Below are 23,591 nucleotides of genomic sequence, written 5' to 3'. Positions count from 1 at the left end.
GCACCAACACGTGGCCAGTGCCACTTTTTGGTTACCCGTCGCCACAAGGCAGTTTTAAATGTGTCAGCACAAACAAGGAATGTCGTGTGACATCTTTCCCACAGACACGCCAGCTATATGTCACGTTGACACTCATGGGGTCCACATTATATATAGGGTATGTTAGCAACGGACCTTCAATTGTATTCCCTACAATTTACCAACATGAAGGTTTTTATCGTACTTTTTGCGGTGTTGGCAGCCACTGGGGCCAAAAGACTTTTTCACAAGTGAGTAAACCGCAAAGCTGGCTTTGACTTGTTGTTATAAGGTCACCCAAGTGTGTAATACAGTGTATGAATGTCAGTAATGTGCTTTAATCTGTATTTTGCATCAAGTTATGTCAATGTAGGCTTTTGTAAGAATCCATTTAAATGGTTAACGTCCAGATTGTAATGGCCGTTATCTGCATTAAATACAAATGTTTGTTTGTTTTGGTTACGCAGGGAATCGAGGCCACCTTTTGCCCTTCTACTAACCAAGTCTTATTAAGTGTTGGCGCATTACGACTTTGAACGTCAACAAAGCCTTAAAATCAAACTTCCAAAAAAACAGTTGGATAAAAGTAGGTAACTTCGAACATTCTAACTTATGTGTTTATCTCGCAGTGATCAGGTGTTGAGAGCTTATCCCACCCAAGAGCAGAAGGATGTTCTCGCTAACGTTCTTCCCAAACAGTTTCCGGTAAGAATACGCATGAAAACGTAATTCTGAAGCGCTGTCGGTCATACTTTACGATTTCCAATATGCATCTTAACTGCAATTTGGAATTGGAAATGTTTTTTGTTAAGTTATACAAAGAAATACTTCTTTAGAACCTCGACTTTTGGACCAGACCGAAAGGAATCGCCCCTGTTGATATTCATGTGTCTCGTACCTACGTGGGTGCCGTCAAAGTGTTTTTGACCCGCATGAGGTAATTTTGGACACCGGCACCCTTTCGGTGCCTCAAAGAGACAACGTCATGGCAACTTAAGCGCAAACTAACAGTTTAATCCAGCTGTATCAAAATATTATTTGCATTTCACCTCAAATGCTCGTTTATAAATTTTAAAATCAAAACTGCGTGAGCATGGCATAGGCCTTATAACGAAATGCAATGCATAAAATTTCTTACCATGTGAGTTGCCTTTATTCAGAATCAACCACGAGGTGTTCATAGAAGACGTCCAGGCACATGTTGACAACGAAAAATCTGACAGGCCAGCTCAAATGAGTTTGGCTGGATTTGACTACGATGTTTATCACACGTTTGACGAGGTTTGGAGGAAATAAACTTTTAAACCACACAATAACACCTCGACGTTTTAGGGCACATTTCTGTAATTATCTTTACACTTTATTCCAAACAATCGAACCTAACGTCGATTCATTGATTACAATTAACGTTGGGTTGCGTCATGGTATCTTCTTACTTACTGATATTTTTTCTGCTAGGTGCTGTTACGTGTTGCCAGCAATTATTGCTGCATTTTACAAATATTAGAATCCATTGTCATTTTAAATAAGCAAATGGAAGTTGGCGGTAACTTCTCTTCTTTGAACAAAGTATGGTTAAATGCTGTCTATATTTATTCGCAGATCCAAGCTTGGGTCGACAACATTGCGAGCGCTCACCCAGAAATCGCTTCTAAGGTAGAGGTCGGAGGTTCATTCGAAGGAAGAACTTTCAGTGGAATTAAGGTAACTTATATATCTGCAAAATGTTATTTTTTGCTAATGCATTTCTTGCTAAACACCTTGGTTTTATGATTTTTATGTAAAATTTTGGCAGTGCGTCTGCAATTATATGTTAGGTGTGTCCACAAAAAAAAAGGGTTCCATGATTCAACTTGAATAACAGGCTCGATAAATGGGTGAAGCAGTGAAATGATGACCTAAGGCTCAATAACGCCAATCGGGTTCTTGACACGAAACGCAAAATCGATCTCATATAAAAAACTTATTCTATGATCTTCGCCACATATCACTGCAAATTCGCTTTTTTTCATACCAGCTCAGCACGTCAGACAACAATCCAGCTTTCGTGATCAACTGTGGACTTCACACCAGGGAATGGGTCAGTCCCGCCTCGTGTCTCTACGCTGTCAAATACGTGAGTGTCGGACGTCCAAGATTTCCATCACCTTTGAGAAAATATATATTTGATTGTGTACAAGTAGTTTGTTGAGGCACAACCCGGCAGTGAGGAGATGAACATCCTTAATGGCGTGGACGTTTACATCATTCCAATCTCCAACCCAGACGGCTACGTTTACTCTTGGACCGATGTAAGTTTTGTTATAAAGACATCAAAGCAGTGGGTCCCAACCAAGAGTTCTAGCGACACCGGGTGTTGGAAATAAAAAATCAATTTAAAAACTACACATTTAAAAAACTTTATTTGTTCAATTTTTCACATAATTTTAATTTGGAAAATTTGTGAAATTACTTCGAAACATACATAGTAATAATATAATATGATAACTTTGACTGTGTATGTTAAAATGTCGATCTTCTCCTCGTGTAAATTTTATTCTTTATTGTCGTTTGAGTTCGAAAGATAAACAACGCAAATTCTTGAAAACCTTTCAGAATTTGTTTTGTTAATTTTGCAAAAAAAACAACAAAAAATTGATGCGTGAGTTGCAACTTGTCATGGTAAAGCAATACTTGTTGTCTAATACACAGGACCGCATGTGGAGGAAAACAAGGTCGACAAATCAACCTTCCTGCGTCGGTGTTGATCCAAACAGCAATTGGGATTCTCATTGGTCAGGTATGTAAAATGCAACATACACAGCAACATAAAACAAACAAAGATTGTGATATCTGGTATATCATTTGGCAACTTGACGCAAATGTCATGTCACAATAACGGCAAATTCCTTGTACTGTGATGAATTACACAATGACGTGTTTTGTAAATCTTCTATTATAGATATCAATACTGACGGTTTTGTAAATAGTCAACTGCATTGGCCATTTTGTTTGTATACCAAATATATGAATTATAGTCGCTTGAAATATACCAAAACGAAGATCATGGTTAAAATAAAGATTTGACAACATTACTTTAAACATACCATACGATTACAGGCGAAGGTTCAAGTTCTAGTCCATGCAACGATGCCTACTACGGTCCATCTGTGTGGTCCGAGGTATGATTTTTAAACTTTGCAAATACGGTTTGAGAAACATAAAAATTTGCATGATGCAATCAAGTACTTTTCACTTATTCAGTCAACTTGTTTTTTTACGGAGTTGCAGATCTTTGACATTGATAAATTCGGGGATTTCAAACTTTGTTTCAGGTAAATATAATTTATCTGATTGTGCGCAGGTAGAAATTGTAGCACAACGAGATTTTGTGCAAAGCATTCCCAATGTCAAAGCTTACATCGATATTCACTCCTACAATCAGCACTGGATGTACGCATATGGATACACCGTGGCTCCCCCCGCTGACATAACTTTGCTGGTTTGAAAACATTTTTGTGTCAGCACACTTGACACTGGTAAAGATAAATTCATATTTTCGTAGAATGAAATTGGATCGGCCAGCGTTGCAGCAATCCAGGCAGTCCATGGAAATAGCTTTGAGCAGGGATCCGTCTCACAAGTTATCAGTAAATACTATCACAGAATTTGTACCTAGCACGAGTTGACTGCTGTAGTGTGGTATTACACCGTATTTAATAAAAAAAGCTTCCGATCTCATTAAAGGCAGACAAATAACAGCAATTAAATTTAAATCTTTGTAACCATATCGCCATTTTACAGGCGTTGATTCCGGTACTACGGCAGACTATTTCTACGACAATGTTGTCAAGTGCTCTTTTGCAGCGGAGTTGAGAGACACAGGACGTTATGGATTCCTTCTCCCAGAAGTGTATGATACTTAAACTCTTTAGATTAACAATAAGAATGAGCTTTACGCAGCGAAGGCAAACTCGCACGGAACAAATGTCCCGTCATAATTCAGTTGAAACGCGATGTTTGTGGTGCATCTAAAATTATGTACCGCCGCGTGGTGCATCTATCTTGATTCTGACACTATAATACTCCCTTGATTCAAATATCCTGATTTAGGCATTGCTAAACACTTGATTCAAATCTGTCCCCTTATTCAACTGCAAACTGCTAAATCGTATACAAATATTCTAAATTTGATGAGATGACTTCATAATTATGCTCGAAAATTGAGTTCTAGCTTTTTCTTCATTCAATGTATGGCAAAACACATAAAGCACTTTATTTGGAACAGGACCAGACTGGTATCTTTTATTTGTACATTAACTTGCATGAATACAAATTTAAATAATTTATAACAGTATCTGACTATGGCAACAGGATAAAATGAGCTATCCAGATAATATCTGACTTATCCAGTAAATAAACAAAACATTTGTGCTTTCGACTGTTGTTCATTTTTGATTTTGTTACAGCGAAATTGCTCCAGCCTCCGAGGAATCTTTTGCTGGATTGAAGGTGATCGCCAGCTATGTTCTCGATAATCGCTGTTAATCGACTACAAGCAACCAGTAAATGGGTGACAACAAACGTCGTCCACTGTGTTGTAATTTGCAAAAACACGATCATTAGCAGCAAATCCATCAGGTGTCTTGAACAAATAGCATGTCTGGCAGAATCAGTAATTTAAAGTCGGACAGAGAGTTTTCACTAAGAATATTTTTCTAAGAATTAAGAATATATAAGTATGGTTGTAAACCGAAAACATCTGTTGTAGCGACTCAAAAAGACATAATAATGGGCGATTATCAGCAATGAGAGGAATTTTAGTGCAAATTTATAAGGTTTTTATTTGCCAGTCAGTTTACTTTTCCCCACTCGGGAAATCTAATAAATTCCTTTATTACTGGCCTACGTAACTTAAAAAATGCAAATTCGAAAGTGCAAATGTATTTAAAAACTCGATTAAACATGAAGAAAAGTATTCATCATTTAGTCGCCAAACTGTTGCTGGTTGCAGACCAACGCCAAACCCTGCAATCAGCGGGGCGTACTGTTTTTCAACTGACAATATGTTTTTTTTCACTGTATTTAGTGAACTTTGCAAATTAGGAGCGGACAAATTTGCAGACCCGAATATCGTAAAATATAACATAATGACAAAATACGTCAGCTAGCAAAAACAAGCAACGCAATGCATCGGAAGCAAAATACACTGTAACATTGACTGATTCAAATCCCGGTGTGGTCAAAAAAACGAACATTGACTGTCACTTTAAATGCATAATTGCCTCTAATTTTCAGTCAAAGTAACTAACGACTGCTGATTTTATTTTTGTGCGCACTGTTTGTACCGCACTCATGCGTTTATTGGTGCTGTGCTTTGATTATTGCCGTAAACCAAAGTACCATCTTCGGTAGCCAATTGTATGTAAATGGATGAAAAAACATCCATGTTCACTTTTACAAAATGTTAAGGAAAAAATTCATATTTTTATTTTTAAAGCTGTTTTCCATCGACCTATGGAGCAATTGCGCACTTAGCAAGCTTGGCAGTAAAACGTAAGAAATTGCATAAAGCAGTTTTTAATAAGTCGGAAGACTTTTTGCAACATTAATTTGTGATTCCGGAAAAAAATGCTTATGTAATGTTTGCGACCTATATGTCAGGTGTCAGCTTAAAACCGGGTCTTAAAAATATTAATTATCGTGTAAGCAGCAGACAGATAGCCACTGTTTCGACCTATAAAGTCTCATATTGTTGGCCACGTTGCTTATAATATTAATTATGTTAGCGATTGGTAAGAAAATTGTATTTGGTTGGTAGATTTGACATTAAGGTCGCACGTGATTTCTTTTGTTGTGTTCCTTAACCTGACTTTAATTGAAAACCTGATGTAAAACTACGACACTATTTATTATATTAAGATTTGTCAGTTGATGAATCATACACACTTTCAACACATGAGTATACGGAGCCAAAACGTGAAGCCAAGTAAAACGAAGTAAAAGTTAACTTCAGCGAGGTTAAAGTAAAGGGAGTTACACCCGAAAATCATGCACTTTACATGCACTGGAAAGAGACGGTTTGGAAGAAGAAAGGCAAACATTTAACAATAAATGACATGCAGTTACTCGAAAACAATGATGGGCTTTTTACACCGGAAAAGTGGTGCCATATGAAACGGCCAAAACAAACATTTAACTGATCAGGAAAGCGATCAAGTGGAAACGATAAACTAATAGTTTATAATGCCTTATTTCAAAGGAATGAGAACGTTAATAACGAATATAATATGTCAGTTTCTGTGACCAATGTTCATATTATCTTGAATGCCATGTTACGTAGGTGTACGTAACAATAATATTAAGTCCTTCCTTTGACTTCTATGTCTTTGTATGTTTCCCAAGGGGTTAATGTTTATGTTTTGCATGGAGACCCCACCTGTGGGTGGCCTCAAAATTCAGCATACAAGTCTTCTTCTAACACGGGACGATGTCGAATCAAATCCTGCATTTTTTCTTTGCACACTTTCTCCAAGTGAGCTTTTTCGATAGGTGATCGATCAACACATTTTTTGTACAATTCTATTGCCTTGTTAAAATGGAGCTCAGATTTTTGATAGAGAGCTTCGCGGTTATTGTAGACATCCTCGTGTCTGTAAATCACTAGATCTTGTAAATCACTACACCATTTACTTTGTAAATCCCCAAGCAATTCATGAGTCTTTGCGAGTATTGAGAGTTTCCCAACCCTGGGTGTGGCGTTGGTTGTAAGTTGACCAAGTGTCGCCTCTGCATTGACGAGGTCGCCCAAGATAAATTCAACGTGACCAATATAATAGAAGCACTCCAATTCCTCTAGAGTTTTCACATCGTTGCTTACTTTGTCGATATTCTGCAATCTACTGGTGGATCTTTTCATGAATGGCAATATTATGGAACTAACCATCTCTTCAGGCAGTTGGTTTTCAACCAATAGCTCCACCAATACTTCCAACTCATTCAAACACCCTTGTATCCCACTTACAGCATTCTTTCGATTACGCAACTTTTCATGACACTTTAGTGTTACCATAGTAAAAATAGCCGCGTCAGCATATTTTTCGTTCTTTCGCTCCTGCATTGAAAATTCCAACAAATGCTGGCAGGTTTGCTCTGTTACCTGATATTTTTCTTGTGGTATTTCGTATTTGTCGTGCTTTTCTTTGGACTTGCATATTTCTCTTGCCATATAAGAGGTAAATTTTTCCGTGTCTTGGAAGTTTTTTCCGTTAAAGCTGGTTTTTGCCCGACCACGTACTTTCTGTAGTTGCGAGAGTGAAGTGTACAAGCTGAAATCTGTGACAGCAATTGTACCTTTTTATTTGTTTTAGATGTAATAACCAATTGACAGCATTGTTAACCTTTAGTCAATCGTTTTTCGTCTGCTAATAATATTAGTGCCGTACCATATTCTTTAAAGAAGTGTTCCATTCTTTTTTTGTAGTTGCTATTTTGGTACGTCACACTTGGCTGAGCTGTAATATAACAAAAAATTAAAAAAATCCAATGTAGCCTTCAACCTTTTTGGAAAAATATCCGGAAGAGGCGTATATACATTAACTATTCGAGACGCTAAAAATATTCTACTTTAAACCGTGTCTTGCAATGTATACCTTTGTATACAGGCTTGTCGGTCATAATCTTTTCTGCAATGTGATCAAAAACCGCTTCTCCGACCCTGGGAGGCTTTTGTGCCTTTTCCCCTGCACAAAACAAACAAGAAAAAACGTTACTTGATTTTTCAAGATTTTTGTTTTATATGATTTAACAATGACATGTCTGAAATAATTAACTTCGTTCAACCTTCGCAACGAAAGCCAATTCTAACGTTTTAATTAACATTTTTGCTGCAGTCGCCCTGGCAGTTTAGAAAATTTGCGCATGTTTGGCCGAGAAAAGGTTTAACGAACGGATCGGTGACTACACCGAAGGCTTTCGATGATGAAAATTTGTTTTTGTTTTTATAAACCAGTTACTGTTTAAAGTTAGTTAGTTCATGTACCTGTGCGAACAGGCAGCTTCAGGGGGATATTTTTGTGTTCTTTTCCGCTGCTTGTACCAGGTTTAAGTTGCGTTGTTGAAGGTTTTGTCTTGTTAACTGGTCGCCTGACAAACAAATTAAACACTTACTATTCAATGTCGGTCTTAGTTCTTGTAGCATTATAACCAGAAATGTTTTAAAAGTTACTTTCCTATGTTTCATTAAAAATCAAAGAACAATTTTGCAACCGAATCTGTTACAATGCACAGAACTGTAATAACACAAATATCCCCAAACTATATATCTCCATAGTCTGTAACGTTGCATGCAGCCCATTAAAATATTTTTGACTTTTTGACACGGTAAAACGTAAATACTAGAACAATAAAAACCGTTTCGGTTTCGTTTCAATATTGTGACTTAGTTTTAATACAACATGTGCACTTACCTTGCTGGTTTCGGTGGAATTGGCGGGGGCCGTTGGTCTAAAATTGCATTGGTGTTAATCGTCACACAGTACCTTTCCTATACATTGCATAGTTCCGAAAAACTTACCTTCAAATAATTTTTTTTTCTCTTTCACGTCTCCCTCAAAGATGTCATATTGTTCAAACCTTTTAACCTTTGTCCTATTGGTACGATTAGGTTTCTCCGTGGATGGTGGCAATGGTGCCATGTTTAAGTATGCCCTGGGTTTTTGTGGTTTTGTCCTTTCATTTCGGATTTCGTCCGTTTCTGGAAAGTGAAGCACGGAAAACAATAGTGTATTATGTTTTTATGTATTTACTTTAATTGTCTCATGCAGTTATCTATAAATGATAATGGTAACTCCGTATGTGAATAAGCTGCGCTTCAGTTTTATAACTGATTTGCTGACTTCAAATTAAAAGTCAAGCAATCATAACACAAACATTCAGCATTACCTGCGATGAGTTGCTTGGGTTCCGTTACATTGTGATCTTTGTCCAAGTTGGGATCGGCGTTAAACTTTTGATTTTGATCTTAAACAGTATGTAAAGATTTTAAGTAACTTTACTTTCCAATGTAATTACTGACGTAAGTCTTACTGTTTTCTTGGTCGTTTATTAAGTTTATTTTATTGAACTAATTTTGCGGTCACCATAAATCTAAATGAGAAGTGAACAAATTCTTTGGAAATTCAAGTCTACCTGGATACGCCGTTACGGCATTTTCAATTGGCAGCTTTACTATCGTTTCCCAGGTGGAAGGACTTATGTTGCAGTCTTCATCTTCAGAAAGGTCTGAAGGCATTAAATACAATTTAAAGGCTATAGCGTTTACAAATTAATTAGGCTACATTAGAAATAATTTTGCAATCATCTTATTTATTCTTACTCCTATCGTAATTAATACCTAACTCACTTTGTTATAAAACAAATTACGCTCAAAAGGTTCGCATTCAAACTAGACTTTAATCCAGAAAGTCGGACTGAAACTGAACCCCAGCCCTCAAACAGGTTTTAGGGGTTTATTTTTGTAAACCGGAGCTGAATATATACTGGTAAAATTTTTAATATGAAAAAAACGAACCGGATAATTTGAACGGAAAAAATCTACGAAAGGAAGACATGACAGATACGACGAACCTCCAGCATTTCCTCCGATGAGTTGCTCGGGTTCCGTTACATTGTGATCTTTGTCCAAGGTGGGATCGGTATTTAACTGTTGATTTTGATCTTTAAACAGTAGGTAAAGATTTTATGTAAAGTTTCGTGCCAATGTAATTACTGACATAAGTGTTGTTGTGTTGTTGGTCGTTTATTAGGTTTATTTTACTGAACTAATTTTGCGGTCACCATAAATCTAAACTTAATCTTTTAAACCAAGCAACCAACAACTGTGACAAATCCTTGCTGACAAAATTAAACTCACCAACATCGTCATCTACATCGTCGTATTCGTTGCTGAAAAGACACAAGGAAATTTAAGATTGTAGAAACCCACGTGGCAAATGCATATTTATCCACTTTTTGTGGTAAAAGTCTATGTTTTGTAATATTTGTCGAAGGTTAGACAGACTAACGTTTTAATCGTTGTCGGATTAGAGGCCGGCCATGTTGTATCTGAAACACAGGACAAATGAGAAAAACATATTGAACGAGTATACGAAACTATTTTTATTTAAAGTGATTGCGACACGGCCACCGTAGCTTTCCGTGAAACTAAAAGTACATCCACAACAAACATATTTTAGTCTTATACCTTTTTCCCTGCAGCGAATTTGACATCATACAAGGCGTTCGCGTTCCTTGCTTATATTGCAGATATCGAATAAATTCAAACATATAAGAACCCACAAAGTACGATACCTCAAAGGTCAGGGCAAGCTATGACATCACATAAAATTATCTCACTGTGACGTCAGAAATTAAAGGCTTATTTACCTCTGATTATCGGTAAATTAAAAGTTATAGCAATAACGACAATACTCTGTACTTCAATAAAACTGGGATGGTGCGTTTCTTCGCTCAGTGACCTTACATGACGTCATTTTGGGTATGTTGTTATGAATTTAACCTCACCTTTATGGTGACTTTAAACTGGTGACTCTAAGTTCATCCAAATTTGTCAAACGTATAATTTGTGATGTAACGCAAACCCGTTTCCATGTTACATACACTTTTGACACCTATACTGCTTTTGACATGCGCCCTTATTTTTGAGATAAACAAAACAATAGCAAGTGGTAATTAAACCTATGCTAGCAATAAATTATTCAAACTATATGATTAATTTACAAATGTGTTACAACCTGTTTTGGCTAAATCTTACGAAGTTGTTGCTTTAGGTAAAAGCAGAAATTAGTCAACAGAAAAAGTGAAAGTAAAATGCGGTAAAAGTAAATACCCCATCTAACAATCTCTTTTCTTTGGAGCTGAGATCGCTATTAAAAGACAGTTAAAGCATATAAAGTGAACGAGCTGGAGCAACAATGCGTAAGTCAACATTGTTACGAAAAAATTCAAACACGTCTTGACAAATCTCTTAATTTCGTTTTTACGACTCGTTTTAAACTTTCGTTTTGAGCCACGGGACCACTAACAATGCAGTGTATCCAACAAAATTATATCAGAATGTCAATCCATATATTTGCAAATACCTTCTTCCTTTTATTAATACTTGAAACAATATTTGGTACCTTGGTGTCGGTTTTCAAAACCCTCTTCTATTAAATCTTCTGTTGTTTCGTATGTATGTTCCTCTTCGCATTCTTGCAAACAAATATACATACCGTTAGGCTGGTTTTAAGTGATGTAATGCCATGTAAGAAGTTATACGATGTAATGAAATTGGAGCAAATGAATCAAGCAAAATATGTCAGGCCGTCACAAAATAAATGGAATAATAGAAACAAAGCATGTTGATAAACTCTACAATCAATCTCAACTTCTTACCAACTTGTGCTACATCCTTATCTACTTCGATGTATAAAGCGTCTCTGGAATCCCTGGAAATATGCAAGAATCAAAAATTGTAGAAACAGATGCGATTCACTCACATTTCATTCGTTGTTAGATCAATGTCGAGCTTCGTTATATCTAAAAAAGTGAAAAGTTAGGTAGTAGAAAACTAAATTAGGTTATACTTGTATATGTGCATAAAAAGCCATAATATTGGAAAGCTACAGAGAAATTAGTGTGCCCGCTAGTGTAAAAGCTAACACAGTGCCACTGTCAACAGCTACACTGATGAAACCTTACAGGTCTCCAGAACAGTGCGTGTACACACCCTGTCTGCAGCTCTCCAAGTTATACTTGATTGTCAATAGGAGATACTACGGACAAACTGCGCTCCTCTCATTAGGAAAGTCGCAATTAGACTTTCTCACTGGTTTTCATTTTCTATCTTATATATAGTCAACCAAAAAAATGTGTTGCTTCGTCTGTTTGCGTTTCTTTCGAGTCGTTAGCATCGTTTCATCTGCTCTGTTCTCGTAAAAATTAAAGCGGTAAAATGCATTAAGTAGGGGGTTGTGAGAAAGTGGGGAGAAATTGCCAACATTAGGAAATATATCAGCTACAAAAAACTTATATCGGGCAACAAAATCCTTAAATTTTTATAATTATGGAATCAGCTGGAAGTCAACATTACGAATAAATGGAGTGATCTCTGTGGTAAAGGTCATATTGTTTAAACCAATTGAAGTAGTTTTTGCACGCAACGAAATCAAACTTTACACGTGTATATTTTTAAAGCAAAGCAAACATTGATACATTCATGTCGAATAATTGCGCAAGATTTGTTATGAGATTAATGTTTAACAAAGTACTAGCCGTTGGATCCATTCTCGGTGCTGCCGACATCGTATATTATCCAATGGAAACCAACTTACATTAGGTTGGGGGGGCGATTAGGTTGACAACCTCGGTCAAGCGCCTGTCCTTTATACCAAGCAGAAAGCTTATCAGGAATCCTGGCCAAGGATATCCTGGGTTCGAATCCCGTTGTGGTCAAAAAGAGAAGAAAACTTACGTTAGGTTGTATTGGCAAATCAACTCCGAGGTAGGTAGTGCAGCCTTCTAGAACTTTTGCATTGCAAACGTCACATATGTGTTCATCCACTGCCTTCATATATGATAACTTGCAATAAACAGCGTGATTAGCACAAAGTAATTTTTTTTAAATATTGTTTATGAGACCGGAAAAAACGTTTTTAAAAGCAATGCAGATTAGACGAAATTGTCCGAACACCGAACCCCATAGCTAAAATTTCTTATTCCACTCTGTTCACTGCAACTAACAACAAGAGTTTGAGAAGTCATCCGTTATAATGCCACTTTGACCAATAACAGCAAATTTACCGCAAAACCATTTGTTCTGTCACGAAAGCAACAATTAAACTTTCACTCACCGTACATCCCAGTTCAAATGAACTTTGGAAGGCCGACGCAAGCAAGGTCAACGTGGCCAAAAAAACACGAAAAAGACGCAAAGGCATGTTGCGCCATCAAGTGGCAGTAAAGCAGTTTTTTTACAAACTCTTTGGGTCATGGAGCCCTATGTGAATATGTGAAATTGTTGTTTCAAATTTACACTTTATTAATGTCACACTAAACACCACTGCTTTTTAATGGGCTAATTCCATGTTGACCACGTGCATCTAGTAAATTGTTCTTTGTAAAATTAAAAAGTTCAGATAAGTCCACTCCAACTCTCCAGGAAATAGACAAAACCTTCAACCTTATTTGTTGTGGGGCGCAATGTAGCAAACGCCGCAAGGTGTCGCCCTCGAATCACCTACGAAAATGATTCAACTTTTTGGGTCAAAACTTGTCACTTAGACTCACGATAAGTTATAATCAATATTTATCAATATTGATCAGTGAAAATCGGAATTAACTGATCTGATCCACCCCCAGTGAATCGTGTAACTCAGGAAGAAAAAAGCATCGCATGCAAATCACAAGGACTCAGATCACTAGATTTACATTGGCGCAATATACTATCCAGAAATTTGCAGACTTATCCTGTTTTTAAACAAAACTTTTGCGCTTTCATTGTACCTAGAATTTAGAGGACCTGTCCTAGTATTAAGACAATGATATCAATGTGCTTCAGGAACGCTGTTAATCGACTACCGGCGACCAATAAATGGGAGGCAGCAATTGTCGTCCACTGTGTTGTAATTTGCGAAAACACGATCATTAGCAGCAAACCGTCTTAAAGTGTTGAAGGCTATCTACCCGACTTCAAATCACTGGTTCTACAGTACATGTTATTTTCTTAACACACCTCAAGAGGTTTTTATTTACCTGTCAGTTTGGTTTTTATTCTCATCGGGACAATCGTATGAATTCCTTAATTACTGGCCTACGTAATTCAAAAAATAAAAATTCGTAAAGTCAGTTTATTTGAAAACTCGATTAAACATGAAGAAAACTTCTACTGAAATCCACGCAGTTTTCTTAAACACACAACGCTTGACCATTGGAGCAACGACAGGAAGTAGTCCCAGTGCAAACATTTCTCTTGCAACGAGCCATGCAACCTTGAGTGCCTGTACATTGAGGGGACCTGAAAAAAATAAACGTTTAAATTTGTGTCTGGATACAAATTGATTTATTTTTTACATTAGTCTTAAAGTAGTGATTTGAGCAGATTTTGTATTCATACAACAATCTTAAAAACGACTCCTAAAACATGACGTGTTGCCAACCTTTACTGGTTTCGGGCCAAAGTCAAACTCTGCAATGTATCAGCGTTCCGTACAATTTTTCCACTGACAATATCGGTTTCTTTACTGTTTACAAAAAACTTTCCAAACTAGGTGCTTTTCAATTATTTTACTATTTTGTGTCATAATAAAATAGCGCTAGGCGAGTCATATGGTTACTGTAATTTGTAAAGATGCTGCGGCGTGATGATTTTGCTGGACGGAAAAAATTGTCGACCCTTGACTTAAATATTCAACACAAGGTTTGTCCTAGGGACAATACAAGAAGTTGTCACTAGTCAATAGAATTGCAAAAAAACATTTTTCTCGAAAGTGTGCTTTCCAAAATAAATTCAGTGAAATTATTATTATTACCTCCCGGCCCCGCAAAGGCAGGTAGAAGATTGGCCGTAAGCAAGGCAGGCATCAGGGTAGGCGCAAGTTCGCTGAATGCAAGTACCTATAATACACCAGTACGTCTTATGAATACCTGAATCGTGAAAAAGTTGTAATCAAATATGTCGTTTAAAATATTGAGATAATACGTTTAAAATATTTGAGATAATTACAATTGTTGATACAGGCAATATAATACAATATGCAATCAGAATTCAAGCAACTCCTGCTAATGTTTACCAGAGGTAGGAGGCATCACATTTGCCAATATGGCGTTTCGGTAATTTCCACTCCATTTGTAATGTGCAACGACCCATGCTTGTACTTGACTGTTGGAGACTTTTGCACAACCGATTCTTTTTGTTTGTTGCCACAACAGTTGGGTGTAGTGGCCTGAACAAAAGTAAAACAATTGAGATTGGCAAAAGATGGCGATTTACAAAAATTCAGTTTCTGCATGTAACAATCAACGCAACAATTATTGTTTAAAACATATCTAGATGTATGTGGAGGGTAAAATGTTGTCGGATTTCTAGCGGTTGATTTATAAGACTAAATCACACATTAAAATAGGTTGACCCTTGATTGTGCACAAGAAAAGGTTACACGAAAATGTACATGTTTGGACAAGCATAGTGGGTATCAAAAAGCAGGGTTTCTACGACACTCAAATCGTGACTTCATTTGGATTGACCAATGTCGTTTGGGAACAAACATACCACCTTTTTTTTGCAAAAGGGGGTTGCATTATCATCAACGTGTATAAGGTATATAGATTACAGGCTAACCATGAGGGAGTCGCAAACAAAGGGTTTGAGAAGCTCTCCCCTAAAGTACATTTCTGTCATAAGCTACGACAAACTGTTCCATTCGATTAAACCAGCCAACACACTAAACCTTTCGATGTATTAACACTAACAGTTTTGTACCTACCAATCGGTTTGTTTGGATCCATTCTGGTCCCTGTCGCTTGATTGTAATCGAATATTTCCGAATACCAAAATTCCACTGTCTGGCGCTGTGAAGACCTTAGCGGTATCAGGGCTATATTTTCACCGACGTACTTTGGTCTGTACTGGGTATCAGTCTGTAAGAATTGTGCAAACATGTATCAAGTAATAAAGTAAAAGATAACAACATTTTTTAATATCAACTTCATAATAAAACCCGCTTGATATTAAGAATTTGTACATGTACGTAAATGGTTTGCCCCACTACTGTTTTGTTCTCATATTCTAAAAGAGTATTATTTGATGTTATATATAACGTTGATTTTTTTGGATTTGTCCAGTATTTAGTGCTCGTACCCATTCCACAAGCGGTGAGGTCACATCTACAAAAAAATCCAATTCGAAAGCGCAAAAATTATTGTACTTGAACATGGTCGGTAAATTTTGCAATTGAAAGTCGCGCAATCACATATTAGCGACAAAAGATGGGAAAAGTTATGCTGCATGTATAACCCACAAGCTTACGTATCAAATCAAACAAAAAAAACAAGCTACGTACAACAGAGTGCGGCCAATAGGGAGTCTTCGTATACCCTGGTCGTAACACGTTTTGATTTTCTGGTGCGGCCATACTGAGGTATCTGGCCCATGATGTAGCTGTCGCTGCAAGGCTGTTGTCCCAAATCAGTGCCGCAGTGTTGTGCTTGGCTCTGCAACGTAAAAATCGAAACCGTTGCAGGTGTTTTGTATCACTCCAACGAATTTCCACGTGCAGTTAATTTAAAACAGGTCAACAACTCATTAAATTTCAACTGCTAACGTTTGGGATAATTCATTAGCATTTTTTTCAATTTTTCCTTCCACAGAAGAATATAACGGGAGATTCTATACGTGATCTATATTTCTATTAATATATATTCTATGCTGGATCTGCTTATACCAAGCTACCCCGACAGGCTGTGGAGCGATTACCCTATGGAGTTTCTACGTAAAGCTAAAAATATCAATCAAACTTTACAGCTGTAAAGATGTTTCGTATCAGAAAAATATATTTCGCCCAAAGCAGCGTCCACTCACCTGAAATAATTATGCGCTTCCAAGCACTGCCTTTGGTCAGCACTCATTCCGGGTCGGGCTGGGGTCTGTGGTGGCCCCACGATAGCCGGTCTGGTTGTAAATATGGGCCTGGGTGTTGGTTGTGAAGTCACAGGTACTGGAGGGGGAGGTCCGACGGCCTCGTTTATCGCTTCAAACAAAACAGTCCGATATAGATTTTACAAGTAATGTGTTTTATGTTTCATAGTGTCTGTGCGAAACAAAAAAGTTTGGTATATCCCGCTATTCCATAATCCACAAACATGCACGGGAATCCAATGAGGTGAAACATGGTTGGCTCATCAACAAGTTTCAATTAAAAAACAAAAATTTCGAGGAATTGTTTTGTGATTTCTGTGGAAAACAATCAACGCTTTCTGTGGAAAACAATCAATTGTTGGTTTGATATAATTATTATTCCATCCACTTATATACTAACAAAAAAATGTATTCAATAAGGTGATTAAAATGCAGGGACCATATACAAGTTTTGATAAATAACGTGTCATACAAGTGGTTGTTGCTCTTATACAACTACTTGTTGGGATTACCAGGGATTAAAAAGAATCTTGATGGTGCGCCGGAAAAGCCACAACACGGCCTGCTTGCGCTCAATAACGTATGTTGACCTTGATTATAGATAAGAATCACCTTCAGATTCCTGGTGTAAGAGGTCATCCCGTATAAGACAAACCTCTGTCGCATCCCTACATGGACAACAGAGAATTCCGAGTAACGGAAAAGAAGACTGCCGGATACTGAATCCACAAATAGTTGTTTGCGTTACACACACACACATATGAAGTATTACATCATATCATAATTTGCAGTATATCGTCTTCGATAAACTTTGCGTTTTGGGCGATTAATTTTTTTTAAGTACTTGTTCGTTTACTCCTGTGGTATCCAGTCGGTATAAAGCGAAAACAAGTGCCAAATTTTGCAGCTTTTGATAACGGTTAGAAACCACATGTTTACGTGGTATAATACAATGTGATTTGAATTTAAAACGATTTGAATTGATTTGTTTTGATTCGTATACGTATGTTTGTACCTGACGGACACTGAGACAAGGAAACGTAATCTCCATTGTTTTCGGACCGGAAACAGAAGTAAATCGCTTTGGTGAAAGCACCGGTGGGTCTGAAAAATTATAACTGATCACTCAACAAATATATTTTTTTTTAATTTTTTTACACTGACGCTGATCGTTTTGTTACTCTTTTTGAGTTCTCGGAATATAGTTATACGTACGACACCAACTTGCACAGGCTGGTTGATGTATAGTCATTTTCTCAAAAATTTTTATCTTGTGACTCAACAAAAAAAATTTTTGTGACCAATGACAAAGAAAAAAGTAAAATTTTCGAGAAAGTGGACAGGAAAAAGGACCGACTTGGCTTAACGTAACATAGGATTATGAAAAAAAAAATATATTACATATGCACTTTCAACGTTACAGCCAACAAAACGTATTACCTGCTATACATGCTGATAGTTTTCAGATAGCTGTTGGTTCGTTGGAAACCACCACCAGGGGCCGGGCTTGAAGCAAGAAGGTACTTAAACTTATCAGGGCTTCCAGGCTTCTGGTAAATTATGACAATTTGCTTCAATGCCGCCGTGGTCACTGCAATGTAACAAATCGTTACATTTTGTCACAATAGTTTTTTTGTGAAAGCTGAAGCAACACCGCCACCAACATCGAAGGCAATACTTAATTGAAATCAATTGATTTTGTACAAAAGCAAACAGAAAAAATGTTCATATTTAAATGGTTCTTAATACAAAAAGTCCAAAAACATCACAAATTAGGGGTTCAAGTACAACAGAGAAATATTTTAAAACTAAACACTCTGCATTACCTGGAGGAACTTGTTGGCAAATTGAACACGACTTCGGGCAATTGTGAAGCATGAATCTGGGTGATAAAATTATGCAAATAAAGTAAAAAAATAGCAAAAGTTTGGTTAATCGGACTACTTACGCCGTATTGCAGAGTTGAGGTGCGCGGCTGAACAAAGTGTCGCAAAAGTTTTCGGCGTTGGCACAATCTGTTGACAAAAAATAATTTGAAAATCTTACCATGGTAAAAACTCCACTGCAATTTTGTCCGAAGACTACAACGTTAATATGAGCAGTTGGAAGTGGAAATGCACTTCATTTGCTTAAAATGGGGTCAAAGGCGAAACAAATGATAAACTTTCCAAACCTCTGCAGTAGTTAGTGCCGCACTGCGCTGCTTCGATCGACAAAATGCCGTTGACCGTTTTGGTTCTTGTCATGTAGTTCTTTCCATATCTGCAATGTATTCAACAATGTAGTTACAGTATTAGGGCTTTGTACATTATGTAGGTCTTATGTCTCATTGTTGTGGTGCCACTGCACACATATTTTTGTGATTAAAGTTTAACTTTTCCTTCATCTTTTTTTTGAGCATATAAGTGTACATTTATATAAATTAGTGGTGTTGTCAACAAAACAAATAAAGCAGAAGACTATTAAACATGTTTCATGTGAAGTGGAAACTCACTGCCGTCTTCCGCAGGTCCTTCTCACAAACAAAAAAAAACACGATTTGACCTCACCTGCAGCACGTGTAAGGTGAATAAGTAGGACCACTGGCGGCGCGCTTTAATCGTGCACCCTTGCCTCTAGGCGTCACTAAAGAGTAACCGCTGACATGTTTCAACGAAATATACAAGACTCCGTCCTTTTGGTAGCTCTTGTTCTGAACAAAAAAATTTAAAATAATTCATAATAAACTACCGAGGAAGATGCTTTTAAGCAGAACATACCTGCGTTGTAAACATGATTATTTCTTTAAGGTTGTAGCCTTCGAATCCGTTTTCTGAGGAAGTCACGTGATCGAGATCCGAGGACCGCCCGGCTTGGATAAAAACCTGCAATATCAAGTGCCGATGTTTGGACGGAATTTAAATCATTAGGAACTGTGGTTTAATTCAAATCAACTAAATGCATATGAACTGCCGTTATAATAACTCAATGCTTTACATAAGCAATAGACTCCAATAATGATGAGTGAGATGTAGAGAGTGCGTACTGAATCAACCTTAGATCTCACAAGCAAATTTCTGCCGGATTTCCCAAAGCGTGTACGTGAAATTTGCTTACACATGTTACACAACATGATAGCGGATAAGTTTATTTTCAATCCCCACTCGCAGCAAATTTCCCCACCCCACGATCGATGATAATATCGATCAGTCACGACGTTCAATTTCCCCTCCACAAAGTTGCCACACAATATTTCTCGTAAAGTCCAATTTATCGCTGGGGGCTGAAATTTAAGCCTTTACATCAGAATGTGTCACATTGCAGTTTTTTGAAAAGTGGTGTGCGGTTTTGTCGCATTTGCACGCGTGCAAATATGGGAATAAACTTACTTTTGCACTTAAGGGCAAGACTGAAATACATATGCCGAATTGACATCTGGGTCTGGCAGTTGAGGAATTTATTGCCCCGCCCCAAGGCTACTGAACTTCTGCTAATTTTCTACCCGACTGCCAATTTCGTTTGTGTTTAGTTGAGGCTTACGTTATGAAAATGGTTTTTGGCCACTGTCGACATTGGTTATTATCGCCGGCGTAAAACAGGTGTGATGCACTTTATGCGCTTAGATTGCCACAAATAAAGTGATTCATAAATTGCCCGGGGCGACGTTCTCAACAGTAATAATTTTATTGTGACGTCCTGGTTGGCAACTCAACCATCAACAGTGACGCGTAATTATGTGTGATCTGGTTCAGTGTCTTTCTATTTGCAAATTGATTAAGCATAAAAATGTTTAAACACGTTTTCTCCCTAACACATTCCCCCCAAAGATTGTTTTGATTTAAATTGTCTCAGAATTAAAGCAGCTTGCTTTTCATAAAACGGCTTTTCTACCAGAGCGCAAAGACAAAAAAACATTGGTTTCCGAGCATTTCGGGCCTTGTCATTTTAGCAACCATAAGTCAGTATCATATTATGACACTGAAACCACGGGAAAGTCCTTCCATTATATTACCTATATCTTGAAAGTTACGATAGTAATCGAATACGTTGTTAAAGAAGATTGCTTGTGCACGATCCCATTGTGGGAATTTTCACTCACGTGATAAAGGAAACTGTGAGGTTAGAAAACATCGAGTAAATGAAAGAGCTTAAATATTTGCAGATAAAAGATTGAATCTTTTTTACTGGTGTTTCCAAAATAAAAAACGTGCAACTAAAGTTAAAAAAAGATTTGTGAAATTGCCCGGTTACCAATTCGATAATATCTCATTACTAACTCAAAAATGCTAACGGTAAGCTATCTAAATATGTATTAATATTTCACGCGACAAACTGCACGAAGCTAAAGAACAAAATATGTCATAGCATGTTACTAATGTGAGCACATACCAAGAAAGCGCAGAAGATCCAAATTCCGGTGCGTTGAAGTTGCAACATGTTCGTATCTGTTAAAAAGTGAAGAAACATTTGTGATCATCACAAACAAAGAACTGTAAATACCAAGGCGTCGCATGGTTGTTATCCAAGTGATATAAATATACGGGTTAATAATAAAATAAAAATAAAATATTTAATGCTGAGTTACCTTTTTAAACCAAGCTACAATTTGCATTTGTTTTACATTCAACGTAAGCTACATTGCTACCAAATCACAATAATAACAAAATTGTGATTAACAAAAATTTAAATTGTCCAACATTGTTCCGCAATATCTTTACATTGTATTCGTTTGTAACAACAGTATCTTTCGTCGTTTTTTTGTTAAACATGTTTAACAAACAAACGCCACATATATCTAATGTCTGAGTAATTGCTGCATAAAACATCAAACCATGCACTTACCATGAAAGTGGTTTCGTACAGTCACCATTGACACTATGTCTTATACTCGCAACAGCGCGCTCTATATATACGCACGCATCAGCGTTAGACCGGTTTAAGTTACACCTTTGCACACACCGTTCGTCGGCAGGAACATGATTTCCATTCTAATGCCTGAGGTTGTTGAAAGCGCTCCTTGCATTTCGTGGCATAAGAAACAGAAGACTGAAACACTTTGTCTGTTTTCGGTCCCGAAATAGACATTTTCACGAAGGGCAAGGGCGACTAACGGGTCTTTTGGGCAAGCCGCAATACACGTGTAATTGGCACTTGATTAAATTCGACGTCGACGTCATGCCCTGCTGTTGCGAAGCTCGCACCGCCCGCATATCAATGTTCGATTGTATTTTAGACTATGTTTAACCTTTTGGAGTGCTTAAACGTGGGGTTGGGTGAAGTCAAGTGCGTTCGATTTCTAATATTATGTATCTGCGGTCAAACAGCTTGGTACTTGGCGGCAAATTCGTCAAAGGAATACTTTGGAAGGTGTGCTAGAAAGTGTTCCATAATTTCACGTATATAAATTTAGGATTTCGACGACGGGAAATTCTGTTTAGACTGTTTACTTATGAATTTTTGCAAATATAACTTCAAAACATGTTTCATCAAAACACAGTCAGACCAGATGAGAAATTTAAATGTTCCATGTTTTTCTTAAGAAAAAGTCACGTTATGAACTCAATGATTTAAGTTGTGACCCTTCCGTTCTCCACAAAAAGCCCCGTGGCTGTTTACAAATTGTTAGGTTTATTTCTGAACGCAGCGCGGTATATCACGATTAGAAAATTTTGCAGGCTTGAAGTTGCACGACCACAGTAATAGACATTTGTGCTCAAGTCATACGTCACTCTGTACTAAGAACATCTTTATTTTGAAATGCTACATCAGTGGTTCCCAATTGGGGTAACATTTGTAACCTTCAGGGATGCCGCAATCTTTTCCTACTTTTTCTCAGCTAATGTTTCAACAAAGGAATTACCGGTAATGCAATGCTATATAAAAAGAGCAGGTTAGGGGTTGGTATCAATCACCGCCACTACTTAGACGGAAATGCTGATTGCAGCATTCGTAGCAAACGCTCATCGATTTGCTGCTATTGAATGCCTTGGCAATTTCTGAGAAAACAATTTTGGACCGAGATTGGTTGGGATCCACTGTTCGCCTCCGACACCTCATCCACATCTGTATGTAGATCGGATTTTGCGTTCAGGTAATGTATCGTATTTCAAGCGTGTCAAATTTCAACACCGCGTATAGGCTTTATATCCCACTAGGATATCAGAAGAAGAAATACTTTCCATACAACAAGTACAGTGACGAGATGATACCGGTTTATGCACATCGACTATACGCACGACATGAGGAATAATGAAATAAAATAATATATTCGACAAATCACCGAAATACAAAAGATTGAAAAAGGGATTGTTAAACGTCTTCATTTCAACATGTCAAAGAGTTCAGTGTTAGTTGGTGTGCACTGGAAGATTACAGGTAATAAGAATATGGGGTAATAATTATATATCCATAAAACTAATGATAACATAAAAACGTTATGACTAGAATAATCACCACAATTAAAACATTTAGAAATCGTTGACAACAACATCCTTTAAGCAAGTTATTTCTAAAATTGGCAAAAATTCTGTGATAACGTTTTGTAAACTTTACTGTTGACATTGAGTTTTTTATACAAAGGTTCAGTGAAACCGATTACAACGGTAAAAACCTCGATAGTTTGCATTTACATTTCTGGATATTAATTTCGTTTGTTGATTATCTTATCTACTTGATCTTTTCCAACATCTAATAAAGATACAATATATTAGTTCGTTCTATGAAAAGAAAATACTGCATAGCTGCAGACAGGGTGTGTACACGCACTGTTTCGACCTGTAAGGTCTCATCAGTGCAGCTGTTGAGTGGCACTGTGCTAGCTGTCACACTAGCAGGCACACTAGTTTCCACTTTGTGGTACCTTTCGGTCAACGTCGATCTGTTGTTCGGTACCTAGTACAGGGTACCCTGCAGATCGACGTTGACCGATAGGTACCACAAA

General features: G+C 37.3%; 2 protein-coding genes across 5 annotated transcripts; one reads left to right on the top strand and one right to left on the bottom strand.

Annotated features, from left to right (window-relative positions):
- Positions 1-204: 204 nt before the first annotated feature.
- LOC145895747 (carboxypeptidase B-like) lies at positions 205-4,545 on the top strand. The gene is made up of 13 exons (XM_082984530.1): positions 205-269; positions 648-723; positions 855-955; positions 1,179-1,299; positions 1,621-1,722; positions 2,036-2,134; positions 2,202-2,309; positions 2,710-2,797; positions 3,118-3,179; positions 3,362-3,499; positions 3,563-3,647; positions 3,802-3,910; positions 4,467-4,545. The coding sequence occupies exons 1-13, from the start codon at positions 205-207 to the stop codon at positions 4,543-4,545; spliced, it is 1,233 nt and encodes a 410-aa protein (XP_082840656.1).
- A 9,327-nt stretch (positions 4,546-13,872) lies between these two features.
- On the bottom strand, positions 13,873-21,529 carry LOC145895024 (uncharacterized). 4 transcript variants are annotated; one of them, XM_082983764.1, is made up of 16 exons: positions 21,494-21,529; positions 21,041-21,096; positions 19,432-19,536; positions 19,222-19,364; positions 18,846-18,934; positions 18,621-18,687; positions 18,499-18,554; positions 18,113-18,263; positions 17,676-17,776; positions 17,185-17,340; positions 16,616-16,784; positions 16,098-16,248; positions 15,522-15,675; positions 14,829-14,981; positions 14,568-14,682; positions 13,873-14,053 (listed from the first exon to the last, which is right to left on the bottom strand). In XM_082983764.1, exons 1-16 carry the CDS (start codon positions 21,519-21,521, stop codon positions 13,945-13,947), a joined length of 1,803 nt encoding a protein of 600 aa, XP_082839890.1. In that variant the 5' UTR covers positions 21,522-21,529; the 3' UTR covers positions 13,873-13,944. The 4 variants fall into 4 exon arrangements, with proteins under 4 accessions (XP_082839890.1, XP_082839893.1, XP_082839891.1 ...); XM_082983767.1 differs by having other exon boundaries at positions 14,568-14,652; XM_082983765.1 differs by having other exon boundaries at positions 17,688-17,776.
- Positions 21,530-23,591: the final 2,062 nt, after the last annotated feature.

The sequence above is a fragment of the Ascidia mentula genome, chromosome 3, assembly GCF_947561715.1.
Source record: "Ascidia mentula chromosome 3, kaAscMent1.1, whole genome shotgun sequence".
Taxonomy (NCBI): domain Eukaryota; kingdom Metazoa; phylum Chordata; class Ascidiacea; order Phlebobranchia; family Ascidiidae; genus Ascidia; species Ascidia mentula.
The sequence above is the reverse complement of the archived record's forward strand: the minus strand, read 5'-3'. Positions and strand labels throughout refer to the sequence as shown.

What these genes read in the sequence shown, in the direction of transcription:
- LOC145895747 (XM_082984530.1), top strand. Translation starts at nt 205, where the DNA reads ATGAAGGTTTTTATCGTACTTTTTGCGGTGTTGGCAGCCACTGGGGCC. An exon ending in TTTATCACACGTTTGACGAG is followed by an intron (nt 1,300 to 1,620) that starts GTTTGGAGGAAA and finishes ATTTATTCGCAG; the next exon opens with ATCCAAGCTTGGGTCGACAA. An exon ending in TTGGGATTCTCATTGGTCAG is followed by an intron (nt 2,798 to 3,117) that starts GTATGTAAAATG and finishes ATACGATTACAG; the next exon opens with GCGAAGGTTCAAGTTCTAGT.
- LOC145895024 (XM_082983764.1), bottom strand. Translation starts at nt 21,521, where the DNA reads ATGGTGACTGTACGAAACCACTTTCATG. An exon ending in CCTCAACTCTGCAATACGGC is followed by an intron (nt 18,555 to 18,620) that starts GTAAGTAGTCCG and finishes TTTATCACCCAG; the next exon opens with ATTCATGCTTCACAATTGCC. An exon ending in GAAGCGCATAATTATTTCAG is followed by an intron (nt 16,249 to 16,615) that starts GTGAGTGGACGC and finishes TTTACGTTGCAG; the next exon opens with AGCCAAGCACAACACTGCGG.